At 33.5% G+C, this 14,330-nt stretch overlaps 1 protein-coding gene across 1 annotated transcript in view; it reads left to right on the top strand.

Moving 5' to 3' along the window:
* The window catches only part of LOC137401583 (uncharacterized), a 61,385-nt gene extending 47,772 nt beyond the window's left edge, over positions 1–13,613 (top strand). The window contains exons 12-14 of the mRNA XM_068088012.1: positions 131–251; positions 1,088–1,303; positions 12,502–13,613. Of these exons, the coding sequence (XP_067944113.1) occupies positions 131–251; positions 1,088–1,303; positions 12,502–12,732 (568 nt within the window). The 3' untranslated portion in view covers positions 12,733–13,613. The remainder of the gene's footprint in view (positions 1–130; positions 252–1,087; positions 1,304–12,501) is intronic.
* Positions 13,614–14,330: the final 717 nt, after the last annotated feature.

The following is a 14,330-nucleotide window of genomic DNA, read 5'->3' as shown; positions in this document are numbered from 1 at the left end:
ACACAGGTGTCACTACACTATCGGCGTATGGAAACTTATTAATTATATTAGATTCATTTTAGGGTTTATTTAAGATCAGACAGGATGTTTGATGTCATGAGATTCACATTCTGTGTTGTTGATTGTTTAGGACAATGATCTACTCAGAGTGTATAGAGTCTGGCACCCAGCTACCATACATAAGAACTGCCCTACAACAAGGTTATGGTCTCATCATACTCAATGGCAACGATAAAAGACCGGATATCGAGGTGAGTATACAGTTTACGTTATTATTTAGATCTACAGTATGTATTAGTTGTACGCTGTGGAGTATGCGTTGTTAGATAGCTATATGTATTAGTTGTACACTGTGGAGTATGCGTTGTTAGATAGCTGTGTGTGTTAGTTGTACAATGTGGAGTATGCGTTGTTAGATAGCTATGTGTGTTAGTTGTACACTATGGAGTATGCATTGTTAGATAGCTATGTGTGTTAGTTGTACACTGTGGAGTATGCGTTGTTAGATAGCTATGTGTATTAGTTGTACACTATGGAGTATGCGTTGTTAGATAGCTATGTGTATTAGTTGTACACTATGGAGTATGCGTTGTTAGATAGCTATATGTGTTAGTTGTACACTGTGGAGTATGCGTTGTTAGATAGCTGTGTGTATTAGTTGCACGCTGTGGAGTATGCGTTGTTAGATAGCTATGTGTGTTGGTTGTACACTGTGGAGTATGCGTTGTTAGATAGCTATGTGTGTTGGTTGTACACTGTGGAGTATGCGTTGTTAGATAGCTATGGGTGTTAGTTGTACACTGTAGAGTATGCGTTGTTAGATAGCTATGGGTGTTAGTTGTACACTGTGGAGTATGCGTTGTTAGATAGCTGTGTGTGTTAGTTGTACACTGTGGAGTATGCGTTGTTAGATAGCTATGTGTGTTAGTTGTACACTGTGGAGTATGCGTTGTTAGATAGCTATGTGTGTTTTTGGTGTAAAAGCTTGTGCCATTTTTTCTTATACATCGTTGCCCACAGCATTGTGAGCTTGTAAAATATTTAATTTTTGTAACCTTTTACTAGCTACATTTATATTCTTTACTAGGGCTGCAGGTCTTTTGAAGAACACGCATCGTATGTCTGGAAGAACTATGTGATGAGCTCAGAGGCTGCTTATGTTGCCATCAAGTCTCATAGCTACGGAGGCAGCATAGTAAATGGTCTCTGCAGGAAATATAAGGACGATTTTAGACAAAGGGTATTCGCTAACGCCTACACAGGGGACGTAGCTCTTGATATGCCAGATGACCACAGCCAGGAGGTAAGGCTATTCTAGTTTTGATATAGTGCTTAACTTAACCTTAACTGCCTAACTACCTTATAATGAGTTCGTAGTATTTGATAGAGAATTAGTGTTAGCAAGAGGTGACAACTCATCACTATAATATGCTTCATATTTGTATATTGTACTAGTCTAATGGTATTGCCTATCATTCTAAAGTTCACACACTGGACTATTATGAAGTAACTTTGCTTGTTCCATTCTATGGTATCAAGAGTTGGCTAGACTGGCCGTTGTTTTCAGCTGATGCATGCAGGAATGTATTTGAGATGTGCTTCTGATGATATCAGGAATCGGCCTTGCATTTTGGTCATCATTATACACTTTTGTACTACTCGCGTCACATCTTCGTGCGTTGAGAAGTTACCTGACCCTGTTAGCCTGCCATTTTTGTTATTACTATCAGATTTAACAAGCTTTCATAATCTATATGCACAAGTGGTATGCATGTAAGTGGTATGCATGTAAGTGGTATGCATGTAAGTGGTATGCATGTAAGTGGTATGCATGTAAGTTGTATGCATGTAAGTGGTATGCATGTAATTGGTATGCATGTAAGTGGTATGTAAGTGTTATGCGTGTAAGTAGTATGTATGTAATTGGTATGCATGTAAGTGTTATGCATGTAAGTGGTATGCATGTAAGTGGTATGCATGTAATTGGTATGCATGTAAGTGGTATGCATGTAAGTGGTATGCATGTAAGTGGTATGCGTGTAAGTGGTATGCGTGTAAGTGTTATGCGTGTAAGTGGTATGCATGTAAGTGGTATGCATGTAATTGGTATGCATATAAGTGGGATACATGTGAGTGTTATGCGTGTAAGTGGTATGCGTGTAAGTGGTATGCATGTAAGTGGTATGCATGTAAGTGGTATGCATGTAAGTGGTATGCATGTAAGTGGTATGCATGTAAGTGGTATGCGTGTAAGTGTTATGCGTGTAAGTGGTATGCGTGTAAGTGGGATACATGTGAGTGTTATGCATGTAAGTGGTATGCATGTAAGTGGTATGCATGTAATTGGTATGCATGTAAGTGGGATACATGTGAGTGTTATGCATGTAAGTAGTATGTATGTAATTGGTATGCATGTAAGTGGTATGCATGTAAGTGGTATGCATGTAAGTGGTATGCATGTAAGTGGTATGCATGTAAGTGGTATGCATGTAAGTGGGATACATGTAAGTGTTATGCATGTAAGTGGTATGCATGTAAGTGGTATGCATGTAAGTGGTATGCATGTAAGTGGGATACATGTAAGTGTTATGCGTGTAAGTGGTATGCGTGTAAGTGTTATGCGTGTAAGTGGTATGCATGTAAGTGGTATGCATGTAATTGGTATGCATATAAGTGGGATACATGTGAGTGTTATGCATGTAAGTGGTATGCATGTAAGTGGGATACATGTAAGTGTTATGCATGTAAGTGGTATGCATGTAAGTGGGATACATGTCAGTGTTATGCGTGTAAGTGGCATGCATGTAAGTGGTATGCATATAAGTGGGATACAAGTGAGATTTGCAAGATGTAATCGCGTCTAATTGTTAAAATATTTTGAAAAATTTCTATATTTTTGTCTTGATTTGGGCACATAAGGAAGGGTACGCAATAACTGAGCTAGGGAAGGCCATTTGGCAATGAATAAGCGCATGCATGACAAATGCATTATTAAAGGCCATAGACCAAGATATTATTAAATACAATGAAACTTGGATAACTCAAACTTCGAGGTATCGAGCGAAACTGTTAGAGGTATTATAAAGCGTTCAAGTTATGAGAGCACTGTCACAAGTGCATGTATTTATTAGTAGATACATGTACATATACATACTATATATAAATCAAAAGCATAAATTGCTTGTTGCAACTTAAAAGGCCTCTCATGTAAAGGTTTAAAAATTTTTATCAGAAATTATAGATATTTTTCTATCACTTGAGATTTGTTTGTTGTTTTAGGGGATGTGACTGCCAGGACGTTCTCAGGTTGAAATTGGCAAAACTTGTTCACGGTTGAAATGCTCAGAAAAAAAGACATTTTTTTCTCCTCAACACTTTAAAACCAAAATCAATTTTGCCAATTTTACTTTAAGTTTATCCGAAGGTTACCTCGCTTTTCTTTGCTTTCGAAGGGCTATTGCAAAGCGGATGTTTGGTAAAATTTGATTTTTTTTCAAACCTTCAGAAAAGTTGTCAACGAAAATTTTGCCGATGATGGTAATAACGATGCCTGAGAACTACTAAAAGTTGATGTTTATCTCTATGGCTTAGAATAAAACGATATTCTAAAGTGATAACAACCGTTTCGGTAGCCGTTGGGCGAAAAACAGTTCGAGTTAACAGAGTTGAGGTCGAGTTATCTAAAGCAATTTATCATTGCGTGGGAACGGACCAAACAAATCCGTTCGAGTTAACCATGTGTTCGAGATATCCGAAGGCAAGTTATCCAAGTTTGACTGTATCTTACTGTTTTGGGCTACAATAACTGAATGTTTTCCTTACGAGTATATTGAATGTATCTATCTACATTCTATATACTCGTTTTATATATGGCCCATATATGCGCTAAAAATGTGTGTATTGATATGCTAAAAATTTATATATTAATATGTTAAAAATGTATATATTAATATGCTAAAAATGTATATATTAATATGCTAAAAATATATATATTAACTAGCTGCATTACCCGTGTTCGGGAACAGATTTACGTAAAGCAATAGTTTTATTGAGAGTTGTCTTTCATACCGTAAAACAACTCCAAATATGCAATCTACTGAAATTTTTGTGCTGATCTGACTGCATACACATATGCAGTTGTACATGTCAATAATGTTGGAGAGCCCATTGGAGATGTGCAATGTGTTTTACAGCTAGTCTACAATGCATCAGTCTCGAACTACTCAAATACTACTCAATACTACAACAAATAAAATAAATTTTATTGATAATAAAATTTATTATCAATAAAATCTACTATATAAACTACATATATGGCCTCTCGCCTTTTCAACGTAAGGCGTTACATCTGGAGCATTTTTGGACATTTGTCCCATAAAAAAATTAAACCTTATACTGTGTTGCATGACTGTAGTCAAGTGCGAAGTTTTCTGTCCATACACGGCGCGTGGTAGCGGCTGCTGTAGTTAGTGCATCTCGCTGTTGTCGCCATTTCATCTGCTCCGAAAATTCAGCTTGGTGAGCAGCTGTTGTAGCTAGTGCATCATGTTCTTGTCGCTGCCGCATCTGCTCGGAGGTTTCTGCACGTCTGGCCGATGTAGCGGCTGCTCTGAGCCGTTTGAGTTACTGCTGGGGTCGGTTTAGTAGTCTCTGCACTTCTAGCGGCTGCAGCATCTATTCTGGCCTGCTCTCGATGTACCCGTGTTTGCTCTGCAGTTTCTGCTCGTCTTGCTGCTGCTTCGCAAATTTGATCTCTCTCTACGGGAATCAATCTGTTTTTGTGTTTGGGCAGTAGGCTTTTTGGAAGGCATTGTACTGCTTCAAGCATTTCTAACATTGAATGAGATGGTGTGCTTTTTGTAATATACGCTGCTCGCTTTTTTCTCACCGCTGCCTATCGCCAGGCTTGGAGTGCCCGTGCAAGTTTTGTAGTTTCTGTAGTTCTCGTAGCTAGAAAAAGAAGTAAAAGTAACTCAGCTGCGGAAGGAAATGAACATGTTTATTATCACAAACAGTGGCAAATCCAACGTTTTCAACCCTTTCACTGAAGTAGACTCCCTCATGCGTTTTCTATGGTCGACCGCCATAGACACATTTTTGCGACTTTCCCAGCAATTGCTAGTAACTGAATTTTATTATTCGTTGATAACATAACCAACGGTCTTTAAGACTTTTATAGCAGTGACAGTGTTGTCTAAAGATTTCTCTATAAAATTAGCCTAAAATTTAATTTTAAATCTTCGTTCGAGAATTTCTAATTTAAAAACGAAGATTTTTTGTGCGAGTTCATTAAATTCGTCCGAGTTAAAAAAAAAACAAATAACTACTTATGTTGATGACACATGACAGATAATAAAAATGCACAAAATATAGATACAACGATTTTTTGTATAGCAGTGCTTGTTAACATGTTGGCAAAATGAAATATCTAACCAAAACAAACAGTATAGATGGAGTTTGAAATTGAAAAAATATCGTATACATATTAAGCAATATCGGCAAAATGGCTGGCAGTAGGCCGATAGCTAAATTTGTACATGTACGCAAGTGAAAGGTTTATGTAGTGGAAGTGTGGCAATTCATAGGCAATACAACATTGATTAAGAAATACCTACCTTTTTTTATGTAGAAATGTATTAGGTGAGAACTGCGTTTTCCCGTGACCGCAAGAAATCAACGTTCGTGTGACCTTCTCGGTACACGTTGGCAGTAAATATTAATCGCATGTAAATTACTATTCATTAATTTATTTTATTTAATGATTAGTACATTCGTATAGCTGTATATGCTGCCGAACTCAGAACGGTGCTTTTTCACACGGCCGCAATTATACTGTTCCGAACGCACCAATGTCGTTGGGCGCCGTATAGAGGCGCGCTAACCAGATATGACGTTGTCTGTGTAAAACTATGAATAGGTTATGTATAGAGGCATGTAGTAACCAAAGACTCCCAGTAATGCGCCCTAGATACTTAGTAGCGGCTAATAGTCCGAAAAGTACGGTACTCTATAAAGCGGACAGACAGACAGATAGATAGACAGACAGACAACGATTGCCGTTTATATAGTAGATATGCTAAAAATGTATATAATAGTACGCTAAAGATGTATATATTAATACCCTAAAAATGTATATATTAATACGTTAAAAATGTATATATTAATACGTTAAAAATGTATATATTAATACGCTAAAAATGTATATATTAATACGCTAAAATTGTATATAATAGTACGCTAAAGATGTATATATTAATACCCTAAAAATGTATATATTAATACGTTAAAAATGTATATATTATTATGCTAAAAAATGTATATATTAATTCGCTAAAAATGTATATATTAATACGCTAAAAATGTATATATTAATTCGCTAAAAATGTATATATTAATACACTAAAAATGTATATATTAATACGTTAAAAAGTATATATTAATACGCTAAAAATGTATATAATAGTACGCTAAAGATGTATATATTAATACGTTAAAAATGTATATATTAATACGTTAAAAATGTATATATTAATACACTAAAAATGTATATATTAATACACTAAAAATGTCTGAGAGAACATACGAGACTGAGCTCGTATGTTAATATACTCGCATGTTGGTGCAATTTATTTATATATCGAACAATTAAATATATATTGCTAGGTTTCCATACTCTAAAAATGCAAATAAAACACTCAAAACAAGATATTGTAACAGAAAGAAGATGTTGGTTATTGTCATAATTTATCACATGCTTTCAAAAAGCAACAATCAAAAAATAATACAAGGAAATGTGATTATTGAAAATGTAAAATTAAATACATACAATAGCAGCTAATGCTAGCATTTGCTAGAGAGGGAGATATAAGTTATCCTTCATTACAACAGTTGTCTTTGATAAATTTGAATTTTATTAATGTCTTAAAAGACAAACTCAGAAGCAAACCTAAAAGCAAGCTTTCATTTGTAACTTGACGTAATTAAAATTTCTTCGGCGTTCGTAGGTTAAAGTTTCTTGCTGGTTAGCTAACTTTTCCTTTGTTTCGCTTTCACGACTAGCCGGCCGTCTTAAAATAAATCTATGTAAATACGTTCGCCTTTGTCACCCTTTCAACATGTTGCGATTAGGACGAACACAGGTGTCGTCACAAAGGATTAATGCACGACCACTAGCCAACTTGTCCGAATGTCTATTGTTATAGTTTTGATAGATAGCACCGGCCTTTTCACGTAGCATCGTTTCAGTTACGCTGTCACCGGACAATTATTTATCTTTTATCCAATTAAATGCCTGAGCAGTCTCTCCATCAGCGGTCGTGAAGATCGCTGCGCCATTTAGAAACTATGGTTAGTCCTTTTGCGAACTAAATGCCCTGAATATAATCCTTCTGTTTGATAATTGTGGATGTATTTCTGTCATATTGCTGAGCTAGCTCAAACACGCATACACATTTCGCATATTTATCAATAATTTTCTGTTTAATATCAACTGTTATCATTTGATTTTTCTTTGCACCATCTTTAATTTTACCGGCAAACTTTCAGTCAACGCAGAGTACTTTTAATTCACATACAGTGTAATTCTGCACTGAAAATCACGCACAAAGACGCAGTACCAAAGTATAAACCTGAGTAGTTGAAAAATACAGAGTGATGCTGTTCTCATAAAACACCTTCGGCATACTTGGCAACTGACTCACGTGCTCGTATCTCAAACATGGCTCGTATGTTAGCACTGAAACTTGCATAAAAGCTGGCTCGTATCTCAAGTTTCTCGTACGTTGGAGCACTCGTAAGTTGAAGTATTGCTGTACTTAATAATGTTTAGTTCAACATGATATTAGTCTTTTACCTAGCCAGGGCCTGGCTCTTTGGGTGGGTTGGCTATTTGCCCCCCCCCTCTCCATTCCCCTTCTCTCTTTTCCCCTTCTAACTTATTCTTTGGAGAAGGGGAAAAGAGAGAATGGGGATAAGAGAGGGTTGCAAATAAAGCCATAATGGCTCATGATTTGTGTGCAACAATTCATAGCTTTTATAGTTTTAATCTATGGTGGTTATCAGATATTATCACAGAATTGCTTTAGTTTACTGGATTATGTATCCAAGAAGGTTTTTATGTGAAAACAAATGTAATTTTGTTACCTTCTTCCCATTAGATTCATTGTAAACAGCAGTGCAGTCAAGCATGAGGTACAATACAGTGACGTTACGTCGTGCCATTTAAGTCTGAGAAGGCATCTAATTTATTAATCTGCTAAAAATGTATATATTAATACGCTAAAAATGTATATATTAATTCGCTAAAAATGTATATATTAATACGTTAAAAATGTATATATTAATACGCTAAAAATGTATATTTTAATACGTTAAAAATGTATATATTAATACGCTAAAAATGTATATATTAATACGCTAAAAATGTATATATTAATTCGCTAAAAATGTATATATTAATACGCTAAAAATGTATATATGAATACACTAAAATTGTATATATTAATACGCTAAAGATGTATATATTAACACGCTAAAAATGTATATATTAATTCGCTAAAAATGTATATAATAGTACGCTAAAGATGTATATATTAATACGTTAAAAATGTATATATTAATACGTTAAAAATGTATATATTAATACACTGATAATGTATATATTAATACACTAAAAATGTATATATTAATATGCTAAAAATGTATATATTAATTCGCTAAAAATGTATATATTAATACGCTAAAAATGTATATATTAATTCGCTAAAGATGTATATATTAATACGTTAAAAATGTATATATTAATACGTTAAAAATGTATATATTAATACACTGATAATGTATATATTAATACACTAAAAATGTATATATTAATATGCTAAAAATGTATATATTAATTCGCTAAAAATGTATATATTAATACGCTAAAAATGTATATATTAATTCGCTAAAAATGTATATATTAATACGTTAAAAATGTATATATTAATACGCTAAAAATGTATATTTTAATATGTTAAAAATGTATATATTAATACGCTAAAAATGTATATATTAATACGCTAAAAATGTATATATTAATTCGCTAAAAATGTATATATTAATACGCTAAAAATGTATATATGAATACACTAAAATTGTATATATTAAAACGCTAAAGATGTATATATTAACACGCTAAAAATGTATATATTAATATGCTAAAAATGTATATAATAGTACGCTAAAGATGTATATATTAATACGTTAAAAATGTATATATTAATACGTTAAAAATGTATATATTAATACGCTAAAAATGTGTATATTAATACACTGATAATGTATATATTAATACACTAAAAATGTATATATTAATATGCTAAAAATGTATATATTAATTCGCTAAAAATGTATATATTAATACGCTAAAGATGTATATATTAATACGCTAAAAATGTATATATTAATATGCTAAAAATGTATATATTAATTCGCTAAAAATGTATATATTGATACGCTAAAGATGTATATATTAATATGCTAAAAATGTATATATTAATACGCTAAAAGTATATATATTAATACGCTAAAAATGTATATATTAATATGCTAAAAATGTATATATTAATACGCTAAAAATGTATATATTAATACGCTAAAAATGTATATATTAATATGCTAAAAATGTATATATTAATACGCTAAAAATGTATATATTAATACGCTAAAAATGTATATATTAATATGCTAAAAATGTATATATTAATTCGCTAAAAATGTATATATTGATACGCTAAAGATGTATATATTAATACGCTAAAGATGTATATATTAATACCCTAAAAATGTATATATTAATACGCTAAAAATGTATATATTAATACGCTAAAAATGTATATATTAATATGCTAAAAATGTATATATTAATACGCTAAAAGTATATACAGTCAAACATGGATAACTCGGCCACGGATAGCTCGAAAACATGGTTAATTCGAACAGTTTCTTTGGTCCGTTCCCACGTAATGATAAATTGCTATAGATAACTCGAACTCAACACTGTTAATTCGAACTGTTTTTTTGCCCAACGGCTACCGAAACGGTTGTTATCGCTTTAGAAAATCACTTTATTCAAAGCCATAGAGGTAAACCTCATCTTTTCGTAATTCATAAGCGTTGTTATTACCACCATCGGCAAAATAATTTTGTCAACGACTTTTCTAAAGGTTTGGTCAAATTTGATTTATACTGCTATACGATTAATAGCACGGGCTTGCCGGATCACGCGCTCAAGGATTTTCGCCACGCACATTCAGAACAAAAACAGCATGTTGTTTTGTATGTGCGTGGCGAAAATTATTGAGTGCGTGACCCGGCTAGCCCGTGACGAATAGTTTTCCGACGTTGATTCCGTGTTGAATCAACGTCGGAATGTTGAATGTTTAAAACGTTTTAAAATTGTTTTTATTAAACGTATACGTTGTCATAGCTAAAAAAACTATTCATCGTTTGACCTAAACACAGAATACGTGTGTACATTCAATAAGTATCCATTCAAAAAGCGTGAGTGATATACAATGTACCGTTAAACCTCGTAAAACTTTTAATTGAACTGCCTCGGAGTGTTGCTCTTAACGAATCCCAGGTAAAGTAAGGGATTTTTCTTTGGTAACTTTTTCTTGAAGTTGCATAAACTTCAAGAAAACTCGGCAAAATTGATCGTGGGTAAAACGCACAAAAGAAAAAGATGTCTTTTCTTTTGAGCATTTCAACAACGATCAATTTTTGCCAATGTCAATCTAAAAAAACGTCCTGGCAATAACATCACCTCAAACAACAAACCAATCTCAAGTGATAGAAAAATCTCTATACTTTTTGATAAAAACGTTTTAAACTTTACATTAGAAGCATTTAATTTGAAACAAGCCATTTGTGCTTTTGATTTATATTATAGTTTGCATATGTACATGTATCTACTAATAAATATGTAAATACATGGACTTGTGACAGTGCTCTGATAACTTGAATGCTCTGATAATTCGAACACTTTTGCTCGGTCCCGTGAATTTCGAGTTATCCATGTTTGACTGTATATTGATACGCTAAAGATGTATATATTAATACGCTAAAGATGTATATATTAATACCCTAAAAATGTATATATTAATACGCTAAAAATGTATATATTAATACGCTAAAAATGTATATATTAATATGCTAAAAATGTATATATTAATACGCTAAAAGTATATATATTAATACGCTAAAAATGTATATATTAATATGCTAAAAATGTATATATTAATACGCTAAAAATGTATATATTAATACGCTAAAAATGTATATATTAATATGCTAAAAATGTATACATGCTAGAAATTTATTTGGTACTAGGTTGCAAGGAGAGTCAGAGTAAAGTAGTTTCGATATTAGGGCAGATATTGGTAACAAAGCATACCTGTTGTTTGGTTTTCTCTTATATTCGCTACTCTTTGCCAATGTTACTTTATCACTAAAACCTTTTAGGCAGCTTCCTTGTTTTCCTTCAAGTCAATCTAATGCAGTTGTTACTGATGAAGTCAGTATCCATGTCTTTAGAAGCGTACAGGAGATAGCACTCACCTGAACTGCTAGTCTCTCATGAATGCCGCTTAGTTTGAATTCTGTTTGCTTGTTAAGATTGTTTGATACAAACCCAGATGTTCAGTTTGGTGAATGCACACCACTAGCGTGAACCAGGCTTCGACAAGGTCTGGTGGAGTAAACCTTATAGCAACTGCTAAATACAATTATCATGAATATGGTTTGACTAGCGAATGAAAAGCAGAGTTTGGGCATCACTTTCATTTGAGCCAACTTGTGTTCTTGTTTTTCAAAAATTCATGGAAATTGTGCTGAATCCTGTTTAATTCTACCAGACTTGTCAGCAATTCTACCAGACTTGTCAGTAATTCTACCAGACTTGTCAGCAATTCTAATAGACTTGTCAGCAATTCTACCAGACTTGTCAGCAGTGTGTATCAGACTTGTCAGCAGTGTGTATCAGACTTGTCAGCAGTGTGTATCAGACTTGTCAGCAATTCTAATAGACTTGTCAGCAATTCTACCAGACCTTTCAGTAATTCTACCGGACTTGTCAGCAATTCTACTAGACTTGTCAGCAATTCTACTAGACTTGTCAGCAATTCTACCCGACTTGTCAGCAATTCTACTAGACTTGTCAACATTTCTACCAGACTTTTCAGCAATTCTACTAGACTTGTCAGCAATTTTACCAGACTTGCCAGCAATTCTACCAGACTTGTCAGCAATTCTACCAGACTTGTCAGCAATTCTACCAGACTTGTCAGCAATTCTACCAGACTTGTCAGCAGTGTGTATCAGACTTGTCAGCAGTGTGTATCAGACTTGTCAGCAATTCTACTAGACTTGTCAGCAATTCTACCAGACTTGTCAGCAGTGTGTATCAGACTTCTCTCGGTTTATTAAGCTAGTTACTAACATAATTTGGGATTGTTTCAGATATCCAAAAGTTGGATTGTCAGTGGTCTCCCTCGAGGTTCTATTGTACGTAAGAATGGTAAAGAAGTAGGCTACTCGGCTGGTACTACTGAGCACAGTCTCACACCAAACAACGTTGTTGAGGGCGTGTTTACTTTCATAGAAGAAAGGTACAGGATGGTAGCACCCACCCGAGAGAGGCCTTTTCCGTCGAGTCGGAGACGAATAAACACTGAGTCACAAATTGTTTGAAGATAACCGCTGCATCATCAGCGAGAAATCTAATTGAATCAATTAAGGCCAATTTCAAATCATAACTGAAACACACTTTCGTTCTATTGTACGGTGCGATTTATATTTTGTTTTTTTGCTACAGATTCTTTCCTGTTATTGATTCCCTGAAATGGGACCACACAAAGCTTACAAGAAGTAGCAATAATGGAGTCACTTTTCTGAGCTATCCTCTGGCTAAGTCATTTTTTCTTATTAGCAAATCAATGTTTCCGCTTCTTCATCCATGAAATTATGGCTTGAGTACTGTGATTCGAATTTATTTGGCAAATCATAAAATCATATAAAATTTAAATGATTAAATGTAATCGTATAAAATCATAAAATCCCGTATAAAATCATATAAATCATAATAAAATAAAATTTGGCAAATTACAGAAGTATAAATTTATAAATATTTATATAAATCCAAATAAAGAATGCCATTTATATTAGCCATTATTGCTGTTCCTTCCAAGGAAACACACAAAAGTTAGTTTTACACGTCTACCGGTAGTTATCTGACTATATCTATAATTTCAGTTGTAATAAATAAACATTTAATACAATTTGTCGATTAGTAATTTTTTATTTATTACCCTTTTATTTTGGTTCAATGTAACATCTATAATGCGTCTACAGCTAATCAGTTATCTATAGAGTTTCACATATCTTTACATCTTTGTGATATTTTTATTCATCCTTGTATATCCTGGAATGCTGTCCACTTTTTGCTGAATGCAAAAACTTTGACTATTTCTATTTTTATACTATTTTATTTATAAATATTATATTTCTGCTGTGAATATTGTTCTTCACATTGTTGCTTTATGTCAAATTTGGTCGCAGTTTCTTTGGTGCACCTACATGTAGAATATACAAAGTATGACTTCAGAATCTTTGATGGTGCTTACAAGGCGCATTTTATCAAACATCAAAAGGCCAATCGTTTGTCCTGATTAAAACTTTTTCATAGCCATTGTTTGCTATAATGAAATTGTGCCGGTCTTCGGGCACTGTAGCACCCCTCCTCCATTTAAAGCAAATCTGTGCACATTCCTAGTCAGCAAATTTTCAACATTTATAAAAAACTGGCCATACATTTTTCTCCATTTCATTCCATTGAAATGAATACCATGCAGAATGAAAGCATCTAGATGAATAAGTACATATAACAGATGTAATGTATAGAAAAATTAACCAATGCTGCCAACATCATTATTAAGGCTAAAATCCATTTGAGATGACAGTCATTCTCTATATATACTGTTGTCAACTTGTGGAGAAGGCAACTCCTGTTCATCTCACCAGTCTAATTTAGTCTTGCGAGAATAATAAGGTCAGTTTGGTACATACACCTGAAAAGATATTCTTATATCAAGCGTAGTGACAGTTCGTCGCAGGCAACCCAACATTTTATGTGCTTACATCAAACCTCAATCCTATTATAGTAAAAACTCGCAAAACTGTAATTCGAACAAAATATGAGTTTGCTGCTACTAACTACCATTTCAAGGCTCAGCTAAACTTGCATATAGTACAGCGACTTTCACTTCTGCATACTTTACTACTCTGGTCTT

The sequence above is a fragment of the Watersipora subatra genome, chromosome 8, assembly GCF_963576615.1.
Source record: "Watersipora subatra chromosome 8, tzWatSuba1.1, whole genome shotgun sequence".
Classification (NCBI taxonomy): domain Eukaryota; kingdom Metazoa; phylum Bryozoa; class Gymnolaemata; order Cheilostomatida; family Watersiporidae; genus Watersipora; species Watersipora subatra.
This window is presented reverse-complemented; position numbering and strand designations above follow the sequence as displayed.